The sequence below is a fragment of the Podarcis cretensis genome, assembly GCF_951804945.1.
Source record: "Podarcis cretensis genome assembly, chromosome: 4".
Taxonomy (NCBI): domain Eukaryota; kingdom Metazoa; phylum Chordata; class Lepidosauria; order Squamata; family Lacertidae; genus Podarcis; species Podarcis cretensis.
Genome location: NC_137173.1, coordinates 32,554,182 through 32,579,530, shown reverse-complemented (window position 1 = coordinate 32,579,530; position 25,349 = coordinate 32,554,182). Strand labels below are relative to the sequence as shown.

The following is a 25,349-nucleotide window of genomic DNA, read 5'->3' as shown; positions in this document are numbered from 1 at the left end:
AAGCAGAAACAGGGTGGAAGGATATTCTTGTAAATAGATGTTATTTAATGAAACAATAAAATGTCATTTTCTTTTATTCGTGAATATGGTGCAATTGAGATGTATAGCACTTCATATAATAGCTTTATAAACAGTAAACAGTAGCAACAGTATGGGGGATGGGTGAATTTGCTCTCTTCCCCATTCCTGCCCATTCCATTTTGTGACACAGCCCCTCCCCATAAACATAGACATGACAAGAAATGAAGACTCAGCTCCTCCTTTTCACGTTTATTTCATTTTTGTTTTTTGTGGGTTTTTTTTAAGACCACAGAAAGAGCAGAGCATTCATAGATGTAAATAAACAGAGACACAAAAACAGAAGTTAAATACATTGAGAAAAGAAAAAAAGAAAAAAAGCTTTTGTCATTTTTTGTTTTTACACACACACTGCGCCTTTAAAAATTTTCTTCCACAAACCTAGGTTTGTTCGTTTGTTGAAAAACTGACAGAAATAAAACAAAACAAAACAGAATAGAATGGCCGTGTTTTCGTTTTCATTAAAGAGAAGTTCAGATCATGTCTACGGTGCTGGGGAAAAATATATATAAAGATATAGATATATATATATATTTATATGTATATAACACTGTTAATGAGGAGAATTCTAACTGCCCAGCAGTGCAGCAAGAAGGGACTGAATATTCTCCCCGAGACCCAAAGGAAAAATTTGGCTGCAGATGGGGGAATGGGAAAGGCTGGTAGTTGCTGGAGACAACTTATCACCCTCTCCCTGCCCTGGTCTGCATAACCCTTTTCTTGTTAGCAGGAGCTCACCACAAGCCACAAAGCTTATGACTTTTATTATACAGCACGTCCAGCAAGTCTGTATCAGGTTGCATGTGCCATGGGGGAAGGTGGAGAAGGTGGGCGAGGTAATGGGGTGGTCGTAGTTCAGGAAGCAGAAGGGGTTGTGTGGTGGGATCTGCATGTGTCGTCGTGCAAGTGCATGTCTGCCTTTGACCAAAGTGGGGAGCCAATGAAACAACTTCAGAAGAAGGAAAACACTCTAGTTTGAGATAGGCTTTCAGTGAAAAGTAGTTAGGTGGCCATGTTCCTTGCATATTGTTGTTCCATGTAGGTTATGGTTGTTTCACATAGGGTTGGATCTAGATGACATTTGTTGTCCTTGGGTCCCATTAAAATGAACGGGACAAGTTAAACCATGACTCAACAGAAGTCCGATTAATTTCAGTGGGATCTAACACTCTGGATCCAACCCTTAGGAGTTAATTGAACTACTAGGAATTACAGAAGCAACCAAGGCAGAGGACATATTTCTAACCCCACAAGTCACTTTCACAGGAGATGCTCAATACTTTTTGAATTTCCTGCAACCCTATCAAGATATCGCACTGAGCGGCATTTTCTATTTTATTTTATTTTACATTTTCATTTCACCCTTTCATCAAAGAACTCAGGGTGGTATCTATTGTACCTGGGATACATGAACAGGGCAGTGTGCATGGTTAATTCACAAGGCCAATTGTTTTGCACACTTAATTATATACCTTTATTTCCAGGAACTAGCATCTAAATTCAAAATGGCTTTTTGTTTACCATGTCATCTAGATTTAAAAATGTAGGGTGGGGTAGGATGCATTCTGTAGCATAATTTGTGAAGGTTTCTTTTGTGGTGCTTGGAGGATGGCATCTCAATTAACTGATGGCACCACATCACTTAGGGGAAATAAGTTCTGCATTGACTGTTTCCGTTGACGTGCTTGGTGGACAACCTTGCCTTGGACTGGCTCAAGTCATTCCTGTCCTTCTAACATGTGACCTTCCTTCTCTACCACCACTGGCTAATTACTTCTCAAGAGAGGAAGATGCCTTTCACAGATTCTGGTTTATTTGCTAAGATTAACATCCACAATAATAACTAAGCATTTAAAGATATCACATTTTCCCATCAGGATCACTGTATGTCTTCAGATCTTTAAAGGGACAGATAAATGCAGCCTCTCTGAAATACACATACTTGTCATTCACAAGAGGGGGAAATTCTCTATGTAGCCCATGAACAAATGGCATCCTTATATATCTCTATAAACAAACAAACAAACAAAAACTTGGGTATTTCCTTTCCCTCTCCCCTCTTCAATCACCTTTTGTTAATGCATATGCATGCAAGGGTTACAGTCTTGCATAGTTGTTTTTTTTAAAGTCACTGAACACCTGACCAAAATTTTATTCTCCAGAAACCACATGCTTTCCACTTCAAAAACCTTTCCGATCATCATTCCTGTGAAAGATTTATTTCCATGTTTCTGTGAATTTGAAGCAAGAGTGAAATATATATTCCCTCTCAAAAGGGAGACTGAAAGCGTCCATATCTCACATCCCACAAGGAACAACCCAGAAATTTACATACACAGCACATCTGGATGTTTGTAGTTTGGTGTGATATCAGGTGCAATGAGGACGTCAACTGTGGCACTCGTTGGAGTTAGAACTGTTGCAGCAGATTGTACTAGCAAGTGTACAGAAGGAGTTATGTCCTTTCCATTCACTTGGAATCTTTCATGAGAAGGTGTAAAGGAATTACAGTACATGATGATGTATGGAGGTCTCCTTTGGTGTGGCTGAAAGCAAAGGCATCTCAGCCTGTCTCTGCCCCCGTTATTCAATGTTCGTTAATCCCCTGAAAATGCTGGTGTGGCCTCAAATATTATATGTCTTTTTTTTTCGTGATCTAGAGGCATGATGAAAACGATGACATTTGCTTAGTTAATACTGAATTAAAGGCATAAAAACTTAACTTCCACTGAAGTCATTGCCCAAACTCCCATTGCCTTCATTGGGGTCCAAACTGTATCCTTGACTTTCAGAAGTGGTACCACTTAAAAGGATCAAATATGCACACAACATGTTAGGGAGAGAGCTTTTGATTTGTGATCTACAAACTCCAAGGCTGTGGTCTGGAAATAATCAAGCTGTCAAGGTACACAGTGACCCTCAGACCTACCTCCTTGGTAGTTTAAAGGCATATGTAGCTGACTCTTTTGCTGCATAGCAAGACACATACAAATGATGGTGAGCTCCAATCATGCTTGGAGTTCACATATTCCAAGATGGCTGCCTCCATGCTCTCTCGGTATGCTGTGGAAGAGGCAAGCCTCCCACTCCTTTTTAAGCCACAGTTACTTGGGGAAAGGTTAGAAATCTGCTAGCAAGTAATGGGTCATCTTAATACCTAAGTGTTTCTTCCTTTGCATGGATGTTACAGGACATTTCATGTCACTCTTGTATATTTACAAACTTGTAGAAGAAATACAATCTTTTTTTTGTATTTTTGTTTTTATAACACTAAATGTTAAACTTCCATCAATCAAACACGATTACACCTACAGTCTTGAGGAACTGGTGTCCCCTCCTGAATCACCACGCAGGCACGGTGACAGGCTGTAGCTTTTTTTTTTTTTTTTAGGGCTGTGAGGGGGGGAAGGAAACAGGGAAGCAGGGACCACACGAGAGGAAAGAGTGGAAACACCATAATGCCCCACCATAAAGTTACTTGCTCTTTCTGACTCCCGGGAACACCTAGTGACCTTAATGATAAAAAAAAAAACAGAAGTGTTCAGGGGCCAGTGAGAAAGCAACATTTGAGTTTCCAGAGTAGGGACAAAAAACTAAATAATATTCCTCCAAAACAAGTACCACCCGCCATTCTCTCATTAACTAGAGAATGCTAAAAGCTTTGTGACTCCCATGCAAGCTTTCTTTGAAAGTGCCTCTGAATACTTTCATATTACACAGAGGAGAAGCTTGGGCATAGAACAGATAAAAGTGTTGGCCAAGGTGCCATGATGAGTCAGGGGCAGAGGGCCTGGGGAATTTTGATTCCTACTCCTTTCTTCCAGCCATGAAGTCTTGCAGTTTTCTCATGTTTCCTGCTTCAGCCCATCTTCTCCTGTCTAAGGAAAACCCTGCGTTTTTGTTTTTTTGTTTTTTTGTTATTTTACAAGTATACTTTAAAAAACATAAGATTTGAGTCTTCTTTTCCTAAAAAAACACACATTGCTGCCAGTAGCACAGTGTTTATCAGCAACTCTACAATAACCAAACAGTGCATTCAGCCCAACACTTATGTGAATGACCCAATCAAAGCAAAGCTAAAGAGCAGATATGGCATTGACACAGAAGAACAATGTTAGTGATGAGGGATTCTGCACTTTGGGGGCGGGGGGATGAATGTGGTTTAGCTTCTTTCCCAATAGACCAGAGGTTCTACTGGGTTGGTGTGCTCACATCCCAAAAGTCCTGACAAAGGGATGAGAAGAGCCAACAATGATGAGAATCACCAAAGCAGAAGCTTAACTCCATTCCAGGAGCAGATGTATGGCTTGCAGTCACCAAGTCACACAAAGACTTAAGTCTTGCTTGCTCATCATGGTTTTCAGTCAATACCTCCAGGTATTTCTGCAGGTGCACTGGTGGTTCTGATATACAGTCCAGATATCACTGAATTATCCATTATTCCAGTTGTCCTTCACCTTGACTTTCTTAATATCTGACCAGCGTTGGAAGGAACAGATACATCACAAGATGCTCTTTTCAGTTCCTAAGCTATCTCCCTTCCTAGCTGAAATTTCTTTTGTCCGCAAATATTTTCTGGGTATCCAAATACCTCTCTTAAGATCATTGTTTAGGAGGGGGTGGCAGGGAAGCTGGCATGGCCTACTTATCTGCCTCTCCTCTCTGCCTTGTGTTGGAACACAGCTGTAGAATCCACCATGAGTGGAGACTGGGACTCCTATGAGGACTCCAAGGCTGTCCTTATAGCACATTTACCAGTCCTGGTTTCTCCCAGGACTCACCATTTTAAACAACAGTTACTAGGGATGAAGCTTTAAATCACAGGGGAAAGAGCAATGGGTGCTCTTGAGTTGCAAAAGTCACCAGAAAGTGAATTTTCCCTTCATTTTTGGGCTGGTAAAATAGCATCTTTTCACAGTAAAATTATCCAGATTCTGAAAAATGCTAAAAGTAAATTGTGGGCTTATTTCAGAAGGCCATATCACAGAAGAACCACTTCGCTATGGCAAAGTGAAGGGGGAAAGTGATCTTCTGACAACTTTTCTGCATGAAAAAAAATGGATTGCAAACCAGCCACTAGGGATGAGGAAATGGAATTTGTATCCAGGGACCAAGCCACAATGGTAGACAAGTACATCCAAACACCCTTTTCTCTTCCTCCCCCCCCCAACACCCTGCTCCTAGGTAAATGTTTTCCCTCACTTTTCCAATGTTGCTACAAATAAAATAAAATAGGGATATTATAATCTTATTTGATGAGCATATAAACCAAGGGTGATGTAGGACTCTGTGTATGAGGTCTGAAATCCACTGAAAGAAGCTATCAGGAACTGTCAGGAAGACAAGTGCTTAATTTTTTTTGGGGGGGGGGCGGACCTCAAGAGTTCAGCATCGCTTCTTCTCCCTTCCTCAATGGCAAGTACCTCACCGGAGAAGCTCAATTTGAGAAAAGGGCGGACAGTGAAGGAGCTTTCAGTTTCTTTAAAAAAATTATTATTATTATTATTATTAAAGAAACCTTCTATTTCAGGTGCTTTGTCCCAGAATTTCCCTTCATTGTGATGGATGTTTCTCAGAAAGAAGGGAAGTAAGTGTGTGTGTGTATTTGGATCCCTACTGATAGCCCCCCCCCCCATCCTACATTTCCAGCTGGAATGAGCAAGGGGTTAAAACAGAACAATAATATATTTCTCACTTGAAACCCAGAGAGAAATCTACCGCCATCCCCAACTATTTTATCTCAAGTTCCTGGTATTCTGGACTTCCTTTGTAATTATGAAATGAATCCTTCCTGACTCCTATTTTGAGCTACTGAATCCCTAAACTACTATTATTTGTTTTATTTATTTCGCTTATTCATCACCTTTCACAAAATTTTAGAAGGCAATGCAGAATAACTAAAATACAAATTACAGATACAATTCTATCAGTTGTAGTGGGTTGCTGCTATTGCGTTTTAAAAATTTGTATATTTCATATTTTGTGTGCATTATTTATTTCATTGAGACTTTTTGTATAAGGCAATTAATTTCTTAATGAACTAATTAATTATATAGGGAATCATATATCTGACTTCTGGCAAGTTTCAGTACCAGTAGTGTTGGGAAGGATAAGTTGTTTCAGGTCTGAAAATAAAACTCATTGACAAATTTCTCTTTAAAGCTCAGGGTAGAGGGGCATTTTACATGCAAATATGCAATAATATCCCAGCAGCTGCTTCTTGTATGGTGGGGAAAAAACAGATTCAGAAGGAGCAATTTGGAGTAGAGAACCAGTGGGGTACTCAACACTTCCCTCATCCATCACTTTCCCACTTAAAATCACATCCCCAGAGTCATTTCCTCCTATGCAGTTACACATGTGTTTTTACTCTCATGATCATGGGCAGATTTCATTGCATGCATTTATATGTATAAGCCTGGCAAATAATCCCTATCCCTTGCTACTAGATATTTATGCCATTTCTGTAAACAACATACTACCAGAAGCCATGGCAAGTGAGCCAACCCACAATCCAAGCAAAAGGAAGCGTTTTTGCTGGCGCAATTAAAACCAGCCCAAGTCACAGTGGATTTTTTTCACCCAAACAACTTCTCTCTCTCTCTCTCTCTCTCTCTCTCTCTCTCTCACACACACACACACACACACACACACACACACACAACCAGCACACCTTTTTGAAGTGTTGGCCAAATCACTAGCAGTACTTTTGTGCAGACAGTTTTCAGAAAGCAGAATTTATGTGGGATGATCCAGCTTGGTGACCACATGGTAGCTTCCTGCAGTAGTGGTCTGGGACACTTAGCTTGCAATCCTAAGGGTGTGTGTGTGTGTGTGAAACGAAATGTGGTTTAACTACTTCAGCCAATACCCTACCAGGCTTTGCCAGAAGGATGGACGTGAGGGAAGAGGCACCTTTTATATTGCTCGGTTTCTCAGATTTGCTTGCTTGTTAGTTTAACATTTCTTCCCACTGTTTCCAAAGGGAGAGAAAGTGGAGAGAGAAGTTTCGAGACTCTTGGAAGTTGACTGGGAGGGCTCAGGATCCTTAGGACCCCAGCTGCTTCTCAGCACAACCCCTATTGGCCCTTTCAACACTGGAGCTCTGATATCAGTCGGGTCTGAGCACCGAAGAAGCCGGTGCTGTCAGAGAGGGAGGCTCATCCCACTCTGAATTGTCCTCTTTGATGTTGAATCTCTGTGTCAGAAGTCAGATGGGCAGATCTGAGTTATCTCATGTGATGCCCTCCTAGGGACCATAGGCTTTCAGCCTTACCTGCGAAACAAAAGCATGAGGAGCAATTTTCTATGTGAGTGACGAGGAAGCACTCTCTCGCTCTCGCTGAAACTAAACTGTGGTTTGGAGATTCATTCTATCTGAGCAGCAGCAGCAGTTTTTGCCTTTTTGCAAGGCACACAATGTGTGCATGTGGGAAGGATTGCTTTGTAAATTTATTTCTCGTCAGACACATGCCACTGTAGCAAAATTCAGTGTTGGGTATTCCCCAAGAGCTGAATGCTCTCTCCTGTCTGTATCTCACCCTCCAACCACCCCTTACTCCTCGGTTCTGCTTCCTACCCTTGCAGAATACTGTCTAACAGTAAATTGCAAGTCTTGGAAGGATGGTACTGAGAAGCCTGGATGGCTACTTAATTGACTGCCTGAGTCTGCCCCAAATTGCAGACCTCAGCGAAAATAAATCGCTAAAGCAGCAGGAGGGGATTCTGCCATGCTGTTGATCAAGGTGAGAGCTGTCTTGCTGTGTGGGCACGGAGCTACAGGGAGCTTTTTGTAAACGGCTGGTACTCATTATAGTAAAAGGAAGGACTTAATGCATGTGTGAGAGCATGCATACACACACACACACACACACACACACACACACACACACTTTACATCTGTATTTCTAACCCGTAAATTACCACTTTTGCTAATACAGGAATTGCATTACAGGTTAGAACCACTCAGCTTCTACAACTGCTGATGGCACAGTTTAGTTATACTGATTTGAAATGATTGAGAAAAGGAGATATTTGTTGCTTAGCAATTCAGTGGAATGAAAACTATGGATGTGGAACTGGGCAATTTAGAAGAGTAGATTTCCCTTATGCAGTTCCTGCATGCCTCCCACTGCATCCTTGTAGATGAGGAATCTACAATTCCCCAAAGAGAAAGAAGCATTTATATCAATCTTAGTGTTGTTTTTCAGAATCCACCCCTTTTATGGATAAACTGAGACCATGCAATTGGATTGCACTTGTGGGGTCTAGCCAAATCTGTGGCTGGGGCAAAAGGCTGGTACTTTTACCACGGGTTTGACAATAAGCTATGAAGGGCACTCGGTTTCCTTTAATCAACGCATGACATGGGCATATTATATTCATGTTATATTCCTGCTGCCAGTTACACTTGCAATTTCTAAAAATTACAGGCAGCCTCTTTGGGCCAGGAATTCATAAGTAGTTCAGCCTGCCCTTTCTAGGATATTTGGCATCAGGAATGGGAATTACAGGCAACTGTTAGTTTCATATCTGCCCAATTTTCAATGACAAACCAGTGCAAGTAAAGTACTGAAATAAACAAAGGTGACTCAATTACTGAAAGATAAGGTTCCAACTCACACCAGGGATGCACAGACCCCTCTTAGTGACCTGGCTTGAGACACACAATCTCTTCTCCATCTCCATCTGCAATTTATAATGAGCGTCCAATTAATCTCCTGCACTTGGATTACTTCTGTGGTAGGAATGGCAAGAGCCAAGCACAGTAAAAAATAAAAGAGAAAAAGTTTACACTAAAAAAACACCAAGTGGATAGTAGTCGCCTGTCAAACCTTTTTCAAACTTCCTTTTGCAAGGAGACCTCTGCTCAGGTTTGGGGAGATGGCTTTCCTAAGTTTCAAACCATAAAAACTTTCTAAGTGTATTTCTGGTTATTTGAAGGGTATAAAGTCAAAATGATGGTAGTAATATAAATACTTTGTTCTTTCTGGCAGATTTCTATTTGTTTTTACCATAGTTATAAGAAAGCTGACTTTATAGAATTATGTATTGCTGAATGTTGAGTACAGTGCACCCTCCTGAGATTTCTAATCAGAGGGAAAAAAAGATTGGAAAGCTGATCAGGCTCAGGGGTCATAATGGTTACTAACCACGAAATTAATAATTTTAGAACCACTGTGAGATAAAATCCCTACTGGAGAGGGTTGGTTTTTTTGCTTTCCTCTAGTCATCCTATGAAGTCTGAGATCTCCCAGTTACCAGGGTCACCTGACTTTGACCACATCTATTTCAGTTCACACACAGAAAAGATGCCCACCAGTGCAAATTAAGCATAGCAAAAAGGCTGGAGGATAAAGACTAAGGGATAGGGCAATGCTAGGGCTTTGTGTAGCCAAGCTACACATGCTGTAAGTAGCAGTGGCTGGTGCAATATAATTTGCACCTACAACAGGGTTTCCCAAACTTGGATCTCTAGCTGTTTTCAGACTACAGTTCCCATCAACCCTGACCACTGGTTCTGCTAGCTAGGGATAATGGGAGTTGTAGTCCAACAGCAGCTGGAGACCCAAATTTGGGAAACTCTGATCTGCAGGCTGCAGCAGTCTTTCTTCAGGAACTCTTCTCTTTGTCCTGAAGTTAATCTCTCTGGCTTCCTGGACCTTCTGATGAACTTCCTGGATTCTGTTGATTTCCCTCATTTCTTTGACTCCAGACCACTGGTCTTTTATGCACAGAGCCTGCTTGGCCTTGACCAAGCCACTCAGCAGATCCTGATGCTGCCTTGCCTGAGGGCAGTGGACAACAAGCCCTCTGGACAATGGGCTATGCAGTTACAAGAAATTTACCAAACATTTGTCCACATTGTGAGATGTAATAGATCTAATCTCATTCAACCTTCTCTCATTCCAGACTTTGACACCCTCAAATCTTCATATAATTCATTCAGCAGCCTCTTTGGGACTTGGCTATCTATGGCCTTGGAGGCTCGCCAGTCCTGCTCTGATAAAAGCAAACTGAAGAGTTAAACAGGGACAATATATACGTTCCATTTGAAAGCTACCATGATGAATTCAGCTGGAGAACAGGAGAAGGCTAAGGATCAGCTCCTCAAAACTGGGATCACAAAAAGAAGTTGAGGCAAAATTTTGCTGGGGAAGACTTTGCTCATGTCCTTGCTCCCCTGCGTTCACATCCAAGCTAATGTTTGAACTCATGTACACAGCAAGTCATTATCTACAGCATGATGAGCTTATGTACACAGGGGCTTCCCCCTTTGCATGCTTTTGAGAGAGAGACACACACACACAGATACACCCATGCCTGCCCGTATGTGAACACACACACACTTATGAGAGAAAGCGAGGCCTGTTAAGAACAAGAGGGCAGATGAGTAATGTTGGTATGTTTCAGCATAATCAAAACATTGTGGGCTTCAGGTACAAAGGAAAATATGGGAGAGCTTAATAGGGGAAGCAGCAAACAAAGGACCACATGGAGTTTCTTCATGGGACACCAGTAGCTACAGAAATTTGCATCACTGTTTGCCGGAAATCTGAAAAGGTTAAGTATCAATTTAAGAAATAAGCATGCCAATCAAAATGTTGTGACTATCAACACCAAAGCAAAGGCCATCTCTTTCCAGGAAGGAAGGAAGGAAGGAAGGAAGAAATGATATGAGGGAATGGAGAGAATAACAATAATTTCATTGTTGATATTTCTTTTTTACAGCATCTTGGCATCCTTGGCAGGATCCAGTCTCCACAGAGTGATCCATCTAGGCTTCCTTACTCCTGGGTGGTCAGTGACTTGACAGTTTGTTGGAATAAATGTTGCTGAATCTTCTTCACTGAAATTTTCCCCCTTTGTTGCGGTACACACATAAAATTGTGAAAGAAACTGTCCTTTCCCCCGTTCTCTCTCTCTCTCTCTCTCTCTCTCTCTCTCTCTCTCTCTCTCTCTCTCTCTTGCTCTGTCTCCTGTATGACACATATTTTTGTTTTGCTTTGTGTGTTGTTGTTCTTGTTGTTGCTGGGTTTTTAATATTTTTTTTCCTTTTTTTAAAATTCAGATGTTATTAACATTTGCTGAGTAGGCAGAGCACGGAAGCTGCCAAGAGCCACAGTGGTACGGCCAGACACATTGATCCATTGCCTGCTATCCCTGTACCAGGTCCTATGGGATGAGAGAAAGAAGACAAAAAATAGGGGGTGGGGGATTACATACAAACTATACAAGAAGAGAAATACAAAGGAAAAACCACACTCTAGCAGATAAGGTCCGTCTCCCCTGCCCCTGTATTTTTTGTGTCTCCTGCCAGGAGAAATCAGAATGGGAGTAGTTAAGATGTGTTGCTCTTATTATTTATTATTGTTTATTAAATTTGTTAGTCACTTTAACTTACCCAAGGCAACCCAAAAATGCCTTTTAACCAATTCCAGAGATGAGAAGTTATACGAAGGAGAGAGAAATGCCGTTGAGTGGAATTTGACATGACAAATATTCCATTTGCATATGCATTGTCGCTTGCCAGACAGAAGAACCCCCCTCTTCTTCCCACACATAATGTTCCAGGGGTTCTCAGACCAACTGGGGACTGGAGAACTGCATCACAAAAACGGAAGTCCTTGTGCAGGGCTTCTGCCAACGGGGCTTGTTAAGTGAATCCTATCCATTATCTCCTTTTGAGTCCAACCCCTCAATATTTTGAGCTCAGATTTGTATCCACATATATACAGTGGTACCTCAGTTTTTGAATGTAATCCGTTCCAGAAGACCATTTGAGTTATGAAACGTTTGAAAACCAAAAACTCAATACGGAATACTCAATATGGAAAACTCAACATGGAAGCTGAGTGGCATGTTCAACTTCCGAAGCATGTTTGAAAACCGAAGCATTTACTTCTGGGTTTACGGCGTTCAAAAAACGAAATGTTTGTCAATGAAGAAGTTTGAAAACTGAGGTACCACTGTACACACACACACACACACTGAATGGCCTGCCTGGCAAGGATTTTAGGAAAAGGACAACAATATGTTGCTTTTTAAAGCATAAGGCTATCTAATCTACCTACCTACTATCTATCTATCATCTATCTATCTATCATCTATCTATCATCTATCTATCATCTATCATCTATCATCTATCATCTATCATCTATCTATCTATCTATCTATCATCTATCTATCTATCTATCTATCTATCTATCTATCTATCTATCATCTATCTCTATCTATCATCTATCTATCTATCATCTATCTATCATCTATCTATCTATCTATCTATCTATCTATCTATCTATCATCTATCTCTATCTATCATCTATCTATCTATCATCTATCTATCATCCATCTATCTATCTATCTATCTATCTATCTATCTATCCATCGTATATGCCAAATATGTACCATGCAAGATGATAGACACTTTGAGATGGGAGGGCAAACCTCAGAATCATCTGTTTGTACTCAGTCAGTGTTGTGTGACTGCTACTAAGAAATCCCTCAAATCCCCATAAGTCATGGATGGTGTGGTTAAGGCCCTGATCCGGAGCACAGGAGAGTAGGGGGTCATTGCAGTATGTAGGATGCAAGCTGTTCAAAGGATTTATAGATAAAAATGTTTTCGTCATGTAAGTTTCATTATCATGCGAATTAGGGTTCATCCACACTTCATCTTGTCTTGTGGTTAGAAAGCACAGCTATGATCAGTTTGCCCCACAGCTTTCTGCTGGAAAGCACACTCTTTACTTTGGAATTGGAACAAACAGCAATCCGCCTCCAGCATCACACTGAGTTGAAGAAGGTGGAGTTGGGATTGATACCTGTTTTTGCTGGTAACTGACTGTTTCTCCCACCAAGGAATGGATCACAAGCTACTGAAAAAGTTATCAGCCTCCCTTTAAGGACTGGTCCCCATTTCCTGTCATAAAGTCATGCGGGGGGCAGAAGGAGAGACTGAGCAGTGGCTCTCTCTTTGGGCTTTTGTTCCCTCCTCCCTTCCTTGGGAGGCAGTGTGGTACACCTGTTTGCTCTCCCTGTGTGTGGTGGCCCTTGAATGCCAGGACTCGTTATAATTCTGCACATTGACGACCGTCTGCTTACAGCCAGACGCTGGCTCCTCCGGGGCAGATTCATCACAGCACTCTAATCAATAAAACATGGAACCAATCAGCAAATGCCTTCAGTCCCAGGGGAGGTTGCATAATTATTTATCTGGTAATCGGGAGGGGGAATTATTTCAATGTAACGTTTGTGCTCCTGCAGGGCAAGTCCTATGGGGAGGAGCAACAGGAATGCCAGCAAAGCTTTGATTTTTACAAGGGTGGGGGAAACGGAAGGCGCTCACTGCCGCAGCAACAAATAATGCAGAATAGCAACAGGACTATTAACTGCTAACACGACGGACGTCCTTTCATTCAGCTTCCCATTTGCTACTCTCCTGCCTGGAATGATCTCCAGGCAGAGGTTCCGTTTGGTATTCCCTGTAGTATACAGTGTATACAGTGTATACACGCTGCAATATATGCCTGTGAGTCAGTTGACGTTTCATTTTGCATTATGTAAATCCAATAGAATCCTTTGCTCCAACCTGAACCTCAGCTATTCTGAAGACTCTCTTGCTAGCTAGAGAAATGTGGGGCCAAAAAAATGCTCTATGAAGTGCTCTTCCCCGGTCTAACTTCCAAGACTGTATGCAGGAAGCCCTGCTCAGAAAAAAAGGATATTTGTTATTGATGAAGTATTTGGGTGGAGGAGCGGAGGACTGAATTAAACCCCCTCCTGCCCCCTCCTCACAAAACAGCTGATCAGTAAGATTGCTGATAAACTCACAAGGATAGGAGCACTGTCTTAGCTGCTGTACACATATACATCTGGATCAAAATCCTAGTTATGTGAATTCTACTACAGAGAATTCTACTGTTGGACAGGGAATGCTGCTACACCATGACAACAGTGACAACTGAATTCTTGGACCTATTTGTCCTGCAAGACTAAAATGGTATGAAACAATTTCCAAACAGTATATATTGCAGGTGTACACATGCTGAGATTATTAACATTATTCCGACATTATTAAGCATGCCACCAACTGAGCTGGCATCCTTAAGATAAACATTGGGAAACCTATTTGAATATTCAAGAAACATACAAAATGTATAGAATGGATATTTCTCTCTCTCTGACTGGTCACTTTCTTTAAGTAAACTTTTGCTTTCCAATGCTTTCATGGCTTATTGAAGTTAGTACTGAGTCAAGAAGATTTAGGGCATTTCCATGGGGCAGAACTGTGGATGCTACTTATAAATGCAACCTTTTTTCCCCAGCATCCACATGGCACCATCCTCATTAAAATGTTATCTCATTCTCTCCAAATCCCCTGTTTAATCTGGAGTTATTGTTTCTGTGTTGTTGTTTTTTTAATTTACCAGATTTTTGTTTGAAAATGGTACATCTGATTAAATGGGAAAATAATATGGAGTGTTATTTTGATGTGGAATACATCAACTGGGTACTTACAAAACCTGCATACTTGAGCAGCATGGAAATCCCATCTGTGCTATGCCTTTAAAGCATTATTATACTACATTAAACAGTCATGGCTTCCACCAAAGAATCCTAGTTTGTTAGGGAGACCCCTATTCCCTTCACAAAACTACATTTCCCAGAGTTCCCTGGTAAGAGGGCTTGATTGTTAAACTGCGCTGGGAATGTATAATGCAGATGGGGCCTAAGTCTACAGTAAGCTGCCCTAGCAGTCTGTCATCATTCCAGTGGTCTAATAATTAACCCAAATCTGATTTAAGCCCTACTTTACCATAAAATATTACAAGAAACCAAGCTATTAGTTTTCAAATATAAGTCTTCCACTCACACAGCTTTAGCCCTGAACCCATAGCTCTTGTACTTAACATGAGTCATATCTTCTTGACGGAGAAATAGCAAAAAGCTTAAGAAACTGCGGGGAAAACAAAAAGCAGCAGCATGAAATACAGTTTCTATAGGAGCAGCATGAATCAGTGTCCCGGAATGGATGCATGAATAGTTCTCCCAGGCTTCCTAGAAATTATGTCAGCATCTGTTCAAATTTCCTTCAATAGCCATCTCTGGTTCAAATAAAATTTTAAAATAAGAAAAACAACTCCAATGCAAGCTACCCAGGACAGATCCTACCATCTTGCAAGTCTTTGGTATCTTATACTGTAATGCAGTTATGGCAATGCTGCCACACATTGTGTGTGTGTATGAGGATTTGCCACCCTGTCCACTCCACTTGTCAACCCCACACCAAACCCTCCACAATGCAATTTACTTGTTTGACCAAACAATAAATCATCCCAGCTTTCTCTCTTCTATTCTACAGCCCCATTTCACCAGTTTTCACCATGTCTGAGCCTTCTTCTCCCACCTCCTCTTCTGCAGCCCATGCTCCTGCATCTCTCCCCTACCACACATTGTAACTACAGAGCACCCTTTTCACCTTCTGCCCAAATATGAAGCCACACCTCCTATTCTGCAGCCCATTTCATACCCCCTCATTTCATCTTCACCCAATTCCCACACTTTCTTCCCTCCTTGTTTACAACCCTGCTTTGTATTCCCTGTTCACTCCTTCTTTCTCTTTCCTCCTCCCTTCTTTTCTCAGTTACCTATTGCACACAAACGACTCACATTTCCTTGCCTTCTCCTCTCTATTTTACAGCTCCTTTGCAAAGACACCACATTTTCATCTTCACCATGCTTTTCCTGCCTCCTTTTTTTAAACCTCCCTCTTGCACAGAGACCACCCCATTTCCATGCCTCCTCCCTATTCTACAGCCCTCCTAATTCTGTAGCTATATGTCTCTGTATTTTTAAGATGAATAGACTCTTAAGAACAAGCCCATCTGTTAGCTTGCTCAATTAGGGAAGATTAAATGATGGATATTGGATGTATATGGGTGTTTGGTTGTTCATAAAATACATGTTCCAATAATAAAATTGAATCAGGAACTTCATTTAAAGACAGCACACTGTGCCCAGGGTCGGAGGAAGGGGCTTGTGGTGGCTGTGGGGGCCACCCTTGGTGTCATCACGGAGGGGGGTGACAAAATGCCGGGTGACACTCACCGCGGGGCCTGCAGCGTGCCCGAGCCACTGCGTCTCCTGGGAGAGACGCAGTGGCTTGGGCACACGCAGCCTCCGCACTGCCCAAATGGTCCTCCCACTGCCCCCCCAGCTGTAGGGCGGCTGAGTGGGAGGAGGCAGGCAGACTCTGGAGGCCCTATAGTGTGCTCCACCCCTGTGGGGTGCTCATCCCACCCCTATAGGTCCCTGAGCGGCTTCCTCCGCCGCTGATTGTACCAGGAGTGAAAAGGTTTGAGTAAAGCAGCGACACTGAGAAGGAATAGTGGCTGTTTTAAACAATGGCAGAAATGAAAGGGCACGGGGAGGAAAAGAGTGGTGGTTTTAAGCAACAACAAAGGTTTGAGTAGAACAGGCAGGGGGGAACACTGAGAGGAAAATAGTGGTGGTTTAAAACTATTGCAGTGAGAAGGGAATTTCCTCCCAGACTTTATTTCCCAGACGTATGGCAGCCGTATCCCTTCCCCATCTATTCAGGCTTCTCCAGTTGTTTTGACCCACCACTTTCCCCCTCTCAGTGTTCTCCCCTTCTTGCTCCTATGCCACTACTGTTGCACAACCTGCCTTCTCTTTTGCTCCAGTCCCCTGACTTCATGCAAATTCTGGGTTGACATGAAGCACCTCAAAACCTCCCATGAGAGCTGCACTCTGACTTTATGCAAATTCATATTTGTGGCACTACTAATCCTCCAGTGGGGACTGCATGATGAAAGACTAGTCAGCAAACTTACCGCGCCTCGGGCCAGTGTCTCCAGCGCCGATCGTGTGGCGGGCCGGAGGGCAGGGGAGCGCATGCCCATACGCGTGCGCACACACTATTTCCAGCGCACTTCCGGTTTGGAGAAACACTGGAAACAGCTTGTGCGCATATGCATGGGCCTTCTCGGACCCAGATGTGCACTGGAAATAACGCTTGCACATGCGCAAACAACACTTGTGCATGCACACAAGCTATTTCCGGTGCTCTTCTGATCCAGAAGTGGGCAGCCGTGCTGCACAGCGCTGGTAAGAGCGGGCAGCGGCAAGGGATGCTGTGGGCCGGATAAATGAGTCCCTCGGGCCTTATCCGGCCCGTGGGCCTTAGTTTGGAGACCTCTGGACTAGTGCAAATATAGTACATGGATGGTTTAGATTGGTGGCAGAGGAAGGATTGGTAGGTAGAAGATTGTGGAGACAGTGCTTGGAGGAAGGTGGAAAGGGTTGGGTATTAGGAACAGACAAACCCCATCTAGCTGGGTATTTTCTACACTAGCTGGCAATAGCTCTCCAGAATTTCACACAAGACATTCTGTTTGGGACCTGTCTGTTCGTACGTAGAACCGTCTGCATGCAAAGCAGATGCTCTGCCATTTTGCTATGGCACTGCATGCAGCAGTTATGAAGATCCATGGACCAGATACAGCATTTTATCATTACTTCAAGCGTCCAAGATTTTGGATTCATTATCATTTTGAAGTGAGTAGTCACTGAGGCGAACTGTGATTAAACAATGTATTCCAGGGATCTCTTGGGAAAACTAGGATGATGCATGGTGATCTGTGCCTTGAGGCAGAGAAAAAGGCTGGTAATGGAGTCAGCATGGTAGGAGATTCTTACATGATCCACTAATGAGTGTGTGGGCACATGGGCATAGCAAAGGGGGGGCAGGGGGCAGCTGACCCCCCAGTCAATCAAAATCTATTAAAAATAATACAAATCTGAGGTTCTGCCCCTGTAACAAAAGCCTGTCCCCTCCTAACAAGAGCCTGCCTGCCCAGCAAAACTCCTGGCTTTGCCCATGTGTACGTATGCATGCTTTTATCAACAAAATGTTGAATGGTGTTTTCTTCTTTATACCATTAGAACTCTTTATCAAAACGGGAGAGGGAGAAAGTGAGTGAGAGGGGAAGAGAAGGGAAGCACTGACAGCTGATCTTGTAGGCTTTGGTGCCACCTGCTGCATGCTGTCTCTCACTGCAGCAAGGCTAATAAATATAGTAAGAAAAGCCCTTTGAACAAGACTGGAAAATGTTGCATTTTAAAGAAACTATCTGTTGCTACTGGGCAGCATTTGCCATTTCTAGAATTGTGATGTGAGCAAGTTTTGGGCAAACTAATTCCCTGTCCTCTGATCCTTTACAAACCTTGACATCTCCAAATGCTCACAGCCAAATGATCACTTTAATTCTTGCTAATTCATTTCAAACCCAAAGACACAGCATGCTGAATTTCCCTGCTCTGTAATGGCAACATTCTGCTCTTTCCTTACAAACCTGCCCAACCGTAATGTTTTTCAAACATAACAATTCACATTTCAAGCATTGTTTGAATTGTTGTTTTTAATTTTTTACCACTGAGAATTTTGTTTGATTGATGAAATGTGAATGGAAAGGGAGAAAGGGCTTCAAATAGCTTAGCATTCTTAGTTTCAAGAATACTCTGTTGTAAGGTAGAGAGATGTAGATCTTAGCAATCAGTAAGGAACTTGCAGGTTAATAAAAAGTGGGTGGAATATGCTGTGTAGAGAAGTTGTGGAATTAGTAAATCACTAGGGGCATATACAAGACAAGATTCAGTTCTGATCCCACTTTGGCACTTCAGAAAGTGAGATGATTCAGCTTGGACTGCTTGGGAGGAAACTCACTATGTATTGGATTCAAATCAAAACATCTCTTTAGAAAATACGGCGCTTTGCGTAGTCCCATTGCAAAAATGGGGAGAGCAACAAACAGGCACAATATTTTAATGATGATTCGATGAAAATTGTAGGCACAGGTGTCCCTATGGATGATGCCAGCCAATTTCAGACAAGTAGGTGCTGGGCTTGTGTGCGCGCACTCACATTTGCATGCACACACACAATTAGCCTTTACATTTTGTGTTTTGTTTTTTAAAAGTATCATTGCATATAATATTTTGGTTTTTGAAATCAGACCGAATTTCTGCTGCTCCTGAGAGAATGAAGCCTACCAACATACAGACAGATGGGTTCAGATTTTGTGTGTGCAATGTGAGTTTTTAAAGTTTGGGAGACAAAGATTCACTTACCCCTTGGGATTCGGGGTGGGTGAAATTTGTATAAATTGGCACATGTCTCTAGGTACATAACCGGAAAAAAATTAAGATGGATAGGTGTAGAGGTTAGGGAGTGTAGGCATTTTTAGGCGTTTTGTTTCTTCATTATTTGCATGTTTTCTACCATTTGGGTGAAAATCAACCAATATGTCCCATCAGTGTGAGAATTTCTACCAGCATAACAGGACGTCTCTCACTCTCTCCCCTCTGTGCATTCTCTGTAGCCTCCCCAAATCTCTCCAGGGGGTTTGTGGGAACCCTTCTAACAGATTCAGAAGGTGTGCAGCAGGAGGAGCAGCAGGGGAAAACATCCCATTGCACATATCATATGTAACATTAGGTGTGGTGCAGCTCAAGTTGTGACTGCCAAGGAACAACTGAGAGCCTTAAGGTGTATTGTTTCTGAGCAAGTGAGACTGGAATCAGCTGCGCTGTAGAGCTCCCAATCAGTAACACTGTAGTTCAGTCAATCTCTGTCCAAAGTAGGGATTGCACTAAGCACCAACCAGCTGGTTGGAAGCCTTAGGTGGAAAGACTTCCTTTACCCGTATGGTTTGTTTTCAGTTGATGGCAGCAAACTCCATTTCCTTTGCCAGCAAACCATGAAGGCAAAACATTATTTACCATGGTGACTGATCCCACTGGTCAGAGTGGTCTGTGGTGGTTGGGAAAGGTCGGGATCTAGCCTGCTGGCCAGTTCCAGTTCCCAACCCCTGCTTTAGCAGGAAAGTGGTGCTCTGCCCTTCACTCTACCAGATGACCAGTATGTAAGCGCTGGGTGAGTTTGACTTACATTCTGGGAATTCAATGGAACTTCACATACCTAGTTGGGGAGCTGGTGCCAGCAGCCACCCACAGAGCAGCATGGCTGTCAACTTACAGATTTGAAAACAAGGGACCAGCAGCCTTGAAAATAAGGGACCAGCAGCCAAAATAAGGGACCTGCAGCCTCAACTGTTCCAGGCACTCCAGTCTTCCTGTCCTCCTGCAGTCTGGTCAAACTCATGCTGGTAGCTTCGAGAACACTGTCCAAGCAACTTTGTAACCAGAGGTTCAACTGAATAGAATCTGAATCACATGCACCACAAGGCCTATGCAGCCTCAACTTAAGATGGCTCCCCGGCCTGGCTTTGCACTGCAAAGTTTGCAGCAGCATGTGCAACAAAATGGCGTCCAGCATTCAAAAAACCCCTCAGCTTGCATTAACTAGCCACACACAAGGCATGCAAGCTCCACCCCCCAGTCGTTCTTAGACTTCTTATTGGGTGAGCAACACAGCCAAGCAACACAGTTGGAGCCTCCCTCCTCCCTGGCCGGCAGGGAGGGAGGGAGAGGAGCTGCTTCCTTTGAAACTTAAGGGGCATCATTTAAGGGACATTTAAGGGACATCCATCAATAAGGGACAGCAGCGGGACATGGCGCTGGAATAAGGGACTGTCCCTTCAAATAAGGGACACTTGACAGCTACGCAGAGCAGGCAGCAGTAGGGCACCAGGCATCTCCCAGTTAGTGCTGCCTCTCAAGCCATTCTTGGATGCCCTAATCACTGCAACTTTCTTTGTTCCCACAGACACACAGGTACAAAGTTCAGTAAGAAGATATCAGTACTCCTTCTACAATCATTTCAAAAAGCATTATAATTGGAAATAAGGAGAGACATATTAAAGTTATTCCATTTAGGTTAAAAACAAACAAACACCTATACTCTCCTCACTTACGTTGCTGGCATTTTACTTTTGGGGAAATGGATCCATTTTCACAGACACAGTGTCGTGCCTTTGTGCTCCTTCAATTTGTTCCTGAAGCTTCAGGGAGAGACTGATTTGCTTTGGGCACCCTTGAAGGACATTGTCTTTGGATAAGTCACATCCCTCTCTGAAGAGTCCAATTTGGAATTCAGGGTTCATCCAAAGCAAATGCAAAACTTATCTTGCTACATAATAGAATTGGAAGGATGTCATCATGCTGCAGTTTGCATGGCTGCCAACAGGTGGTAGAATAGCAGGTAGGTGGCCCAGGTAGGCAAGTAAGGAAGTGGGAGTGCAGATCAGCCAAGCAACAGAGGAACAGGTAGGATAAATTGGGCTAGCTCTCTAGCAACCATTATGGCTGTCAGTACATACCTCACACTGATGCCATCATTTCTGCCTCAGTGATATAGGAGGTCAGGGAGGAGAGAAGTAGCAGCAGAACAGAACAGAACAGTTGCTGGGGAGCTGCCCCAGTCTGTCCTGTCTATTCTTCTGTGGCTTGTCTGGGCTATGGTTTGGCTAAAGTGAAAGTGGAAGTGTAGCTTGGCTGAGCCTGTAAGTGAGTGAGACCGAGGGTGGGTGGGGCGGAACGAGGTGGATCAAGGGAGACAGGTGGGACATCAAGGTGGAAAGGATCGGCATGGAATGAGCTTTGCAAACTTTCTTGTGTATGTATTACTGCTGCTGCAGGCAGGCAGGAGGTAAACAAAGGCTGCGGTCTTCCTTCTCTCTCTTCAGGTGGGGAGAATGAAGGGGAGGAAAGAAGCTTATTTTTCTACTTTGTGTTGCCCCAAGAAGAGTGAGAATGAAGCCTGCAATTAAAAATGCAGGCTTTCTCTCTCTTTGTGCAGCAATGGCAGTTGCGAGTTGGAGAGGGAGATTCAGTCTCCCCTCTCCCACACTGCCAGTGGTTACAGTGAAATTCAAATGAATGGATAACAAAATGGAATCAATTTTAATGAGCAAACAGTGGAATGAATGACGGTTTAAATCATTATTGCATGCCCCTAATACGAATCACATTCTCAATTTTCATTTGCCTGCAGAAACGGGTATATTCTATTCCAAAGACAGCCTTTTCACCATTTGAGGTATGAAATGCTTGCATGTTTTGTATGTTGTTACAAAAGAGTTCCTGTCTGGTGTAGTGGCAAACATTTAAAAAAATGTTTCTTGACACTGGAAGTCTGGCAAAGGCAAGAAAAAGGATCCCGAAGTGAGAATTGAGCTCAGTGCTACCAGGAAGAAGTTATGAATCTCCTGGGGCAATGGAGTGTTGATTAGCAAATCTGTAGGTGGTAATACTGGGCTCTAAACACAATATCACACTTCGCATGCAGTAGGAAAGGTTCTGTTTTAAAAAGAAATAGGGGCTGGAATCCATGAGAAGTGTTAGTAATTAGGTGTATAAATCTGATTTATATTTACTTACGTGTGGCAGGGTAAGGGTGCATTTACATGATATTCAGAGAGGTTGGTTCTGTCTTTAAAAAATAATAATACACAGGGCTTTGCTAAAAAGTACACATTGCTTCAAGCGCTCTGATTTTCACTCCTTTTGCAAAAGTGGGTGTTGCCTGCCATCTAGTGGCACACCTGCATTTGGTCTCTGTACTTTAGCAAGAATCTATTCTTTTGCCACAAGGTGGAGAATTGGCACAAATAAGGAACTGGCTAGCATTTAAGAACTAATCTGTTAATAGTTCAGCAGTTAAAGAGCAGCAAATCTCTTTATCTGATCTATAAGTCTCATATGTAATGAGAACTTATTAAGAAATAACACATCTTCTAAAATGGAAACAATGAGAAAAATGAGAATCTAACAGGAAGTTTGTGTATTGCTTAAGCCCGCAGCCACCAACATAGCATCTGTGGGCGCAGTGACATCCTTAAGGTCTTCACCTGGCACCCACAAAGCCTCTGAACCTCCCCACTCACCATCTCCTTGGTCATGAAGTAGTGAGGGTGGTAACCTCTCCCTCCTTGAAGTAAAGTTAAAAGCCAGTGCCAAGCTTAACCTCTGATCTCCAAAAAGTTAACAGGCCTAATTAAGCAACATGACTTGCACAGGCCCAGGTTTTGCTTAAAATACAATGGCAAATCCTAAATCACAGTCTAGAGCAGGGTTTCCCAAACTCAGGTCTCTAGCTGTTTTGGGACTACAATTCCCATCATCCCTGAGCTCTGGTCCTGCTAGCTATGGATGATGGGAGTTGTAGTCCAGCAACAGCTAGAGACCCAAGTTTGGGAAACTCTGGTCTAGAGGAAAACATAAACAACTTCTAAATCCGAATTTTGTTTTCCCCGAATATAACCTGGGGCCAAGCAGAATTAAAAGGGCACAACTGAGGGAGAGGATTTTGAGTTCACAGGGTTGGGGTGGGGAATTCATGAGGACTGAGGGGGAGAATCCCCACCACACTTTATATGTTTAAAAAATGCCCTGGCAAATATGCCTCTGATGTGGGAATTACAAGTGGGGAGACTGTAGTTGTGCCCAGATCCTACTTTTAGGCTTCCCATGGGTATCATAGATGTTTGTCTTTGGCTGGAACTATGTGGGGGACATTCCTTGGGTGCCAGCCACAGTAGTGGGAGTCACTGGACCTCGCTCGTACCAGGTGGCACTCGAAGACGGACGCTTGTGGCGACGGCACATAGACCAGCTTAGGCGCAGGGTTGGGGACTTGGACACTACCGTGGTGCCCCCAACTGCGCTTGCTGCTCAAGAAGAGACACGTACAGATGGCGAGGCCCCACCTACACCTCCCTCGCAAACTGCCAGCGTGGAGCCGAACCAAGCCGCTTCAGAGGGTCTGCCAGACTTACCACAGACTCAGACCACTCCACTTGCGGAGGCTCCACCCACAGCAGTGGATCCAGGGGAGTTGGTTCCAACGCCACCTAGGGTCGCACCACAGCCTCAGCAAGAACTGTGTGGCCCTCTGGACTTGGCTACCAGTCCCCGGCGGTCTGGCAGAGTTTCCAAGCGCCCAACTTATTTAAAGGACTATGTTGTTGGACATGTATCACTGTTGGTCTAAGTATGGGAAATGTAACCGATATGCTTTTGTGCCTAATTGAACCATTACGCGTAGTGCTGTATATAAGGAAACCATTACGATTGTAACTAACGCCTTATCTCGGTGGGGAGGGGTGTTATGTGGGGAGGGGTGTTATGGGCCAGCAGGGGGATACTGTAGATAGTTTTCACTCAGGTCTGTAGATAGTTTTCACTCAGGTCCACGTCAGTTATTTTAGGCGGGAAACGCTGGGCTGTTGTTGCTACAATGTTGACAGCCGGCTGCCTATAAAAGCAGGTCGGCTGAGCTGTTTGCAGTCAGTTCTATTCCAGCTTACAAAATAAAGAGCTGCTTTGGAGAAATCGCTGTGTCGTCTGCTATGTCAACCAACAACTTAACACCATCAATTTGATTTTAATTAATTTTTATAATTAAATGTTTTTAGAATGTTGTACTATTTTATTGTTGTTAGCTGCCCTGAGCCTGGCTTCGGCTGGGGAGGGCGGGATATAAATAAAATTTATTATTATTATTATTATTATTATTATTATTATTATTATTATTATTATCTTGTTGGCCACTGTGAGAGCAGGATGCTGGGCTAGATGGACCTTATCTGGCAGGCTCTTCTTAGGTTCTTACGATGAAATCTGGAAACACCAGGGAGATCTGAACGTGGACTCTTGCATTGCTGTATGTTAGCCTTCACCAACCTGCTGTGCTCCAGTAGTTTTGGACTACAACTCCCACCAGCGCCAGCCAGCACATGCTGATGGGAGTTGTAGTCCACAACATCTGGAAGGCACCAGGTTCATAAAGGCTATTGTGTGCAATGATGCTTGTGCTTACTGTATTCCTTGATGTGTCTTGGGAACAAAGCAGAAGTAGGTAAAGAGAAACAAGTTATGCAGCTGGAGCAAGAACACAGAGGAAGGGACATATTTCATCTCCCCTCCCCTTGCGGCCTGGAGAGCTTGGGGTTTTACACATGCCAGCACCTCAGCTAGAAGTCATTTCTCTAGTCTGCTGACTCTGTTTGCCAGGGTTTCTGAAGATGAAATCTTTATTATCAGGGAGGCTTAAAAGGGGGGGGGAGGGATACTGTTAATTCCATTTTCAAGGTCATGCTTTGAAAGTTATTAATTTCTTTCTTCCAAGGCTCTGTACTCAGTTCCAAGGCTTTGGGGATTTGCAGCTGGTACTTAGTAGGCTACACTTAGGGATTTTTCCTCCTGCTTCTCTGCTGTACAGGGAAAAATATCCCCAATTTCACTGCTAGAAGCATCAAGTTCATAATGCTCTATTTGCATCCTATTCT

General features: G+C 43.1%; 1 protein-coding gene across 3 annotated transcripts in view; it reads right to left on the bottom strand.

Annotated features, from left to right (window-relative positions):
* Positions 1–243: 243 nt before the first annotated feature.
* Positions 244–25,349, bottom strand: part of LSAMP (limbic system associated membrane protein) — a 460,055-nt gene continuing 434,949 nt past the window's right edge. For 2 of the 3 annotated variants that reach the window (XM_079974033.1, XM_079974034.1), the window contains one exon: positions 244–11,253. In XM_079974033.1, coding sequence (XP_079830159.1) covers positions 11,156–11,253 — 98 coding nt within the window. In that variant the 3' untranslated portion in view covers positions 244–11,155. The remainder of the gene's footprint in view (positions 11,254–25,349) is intronic. The other variant, XR_013838256.1, reaches the window with a different exon arrangement.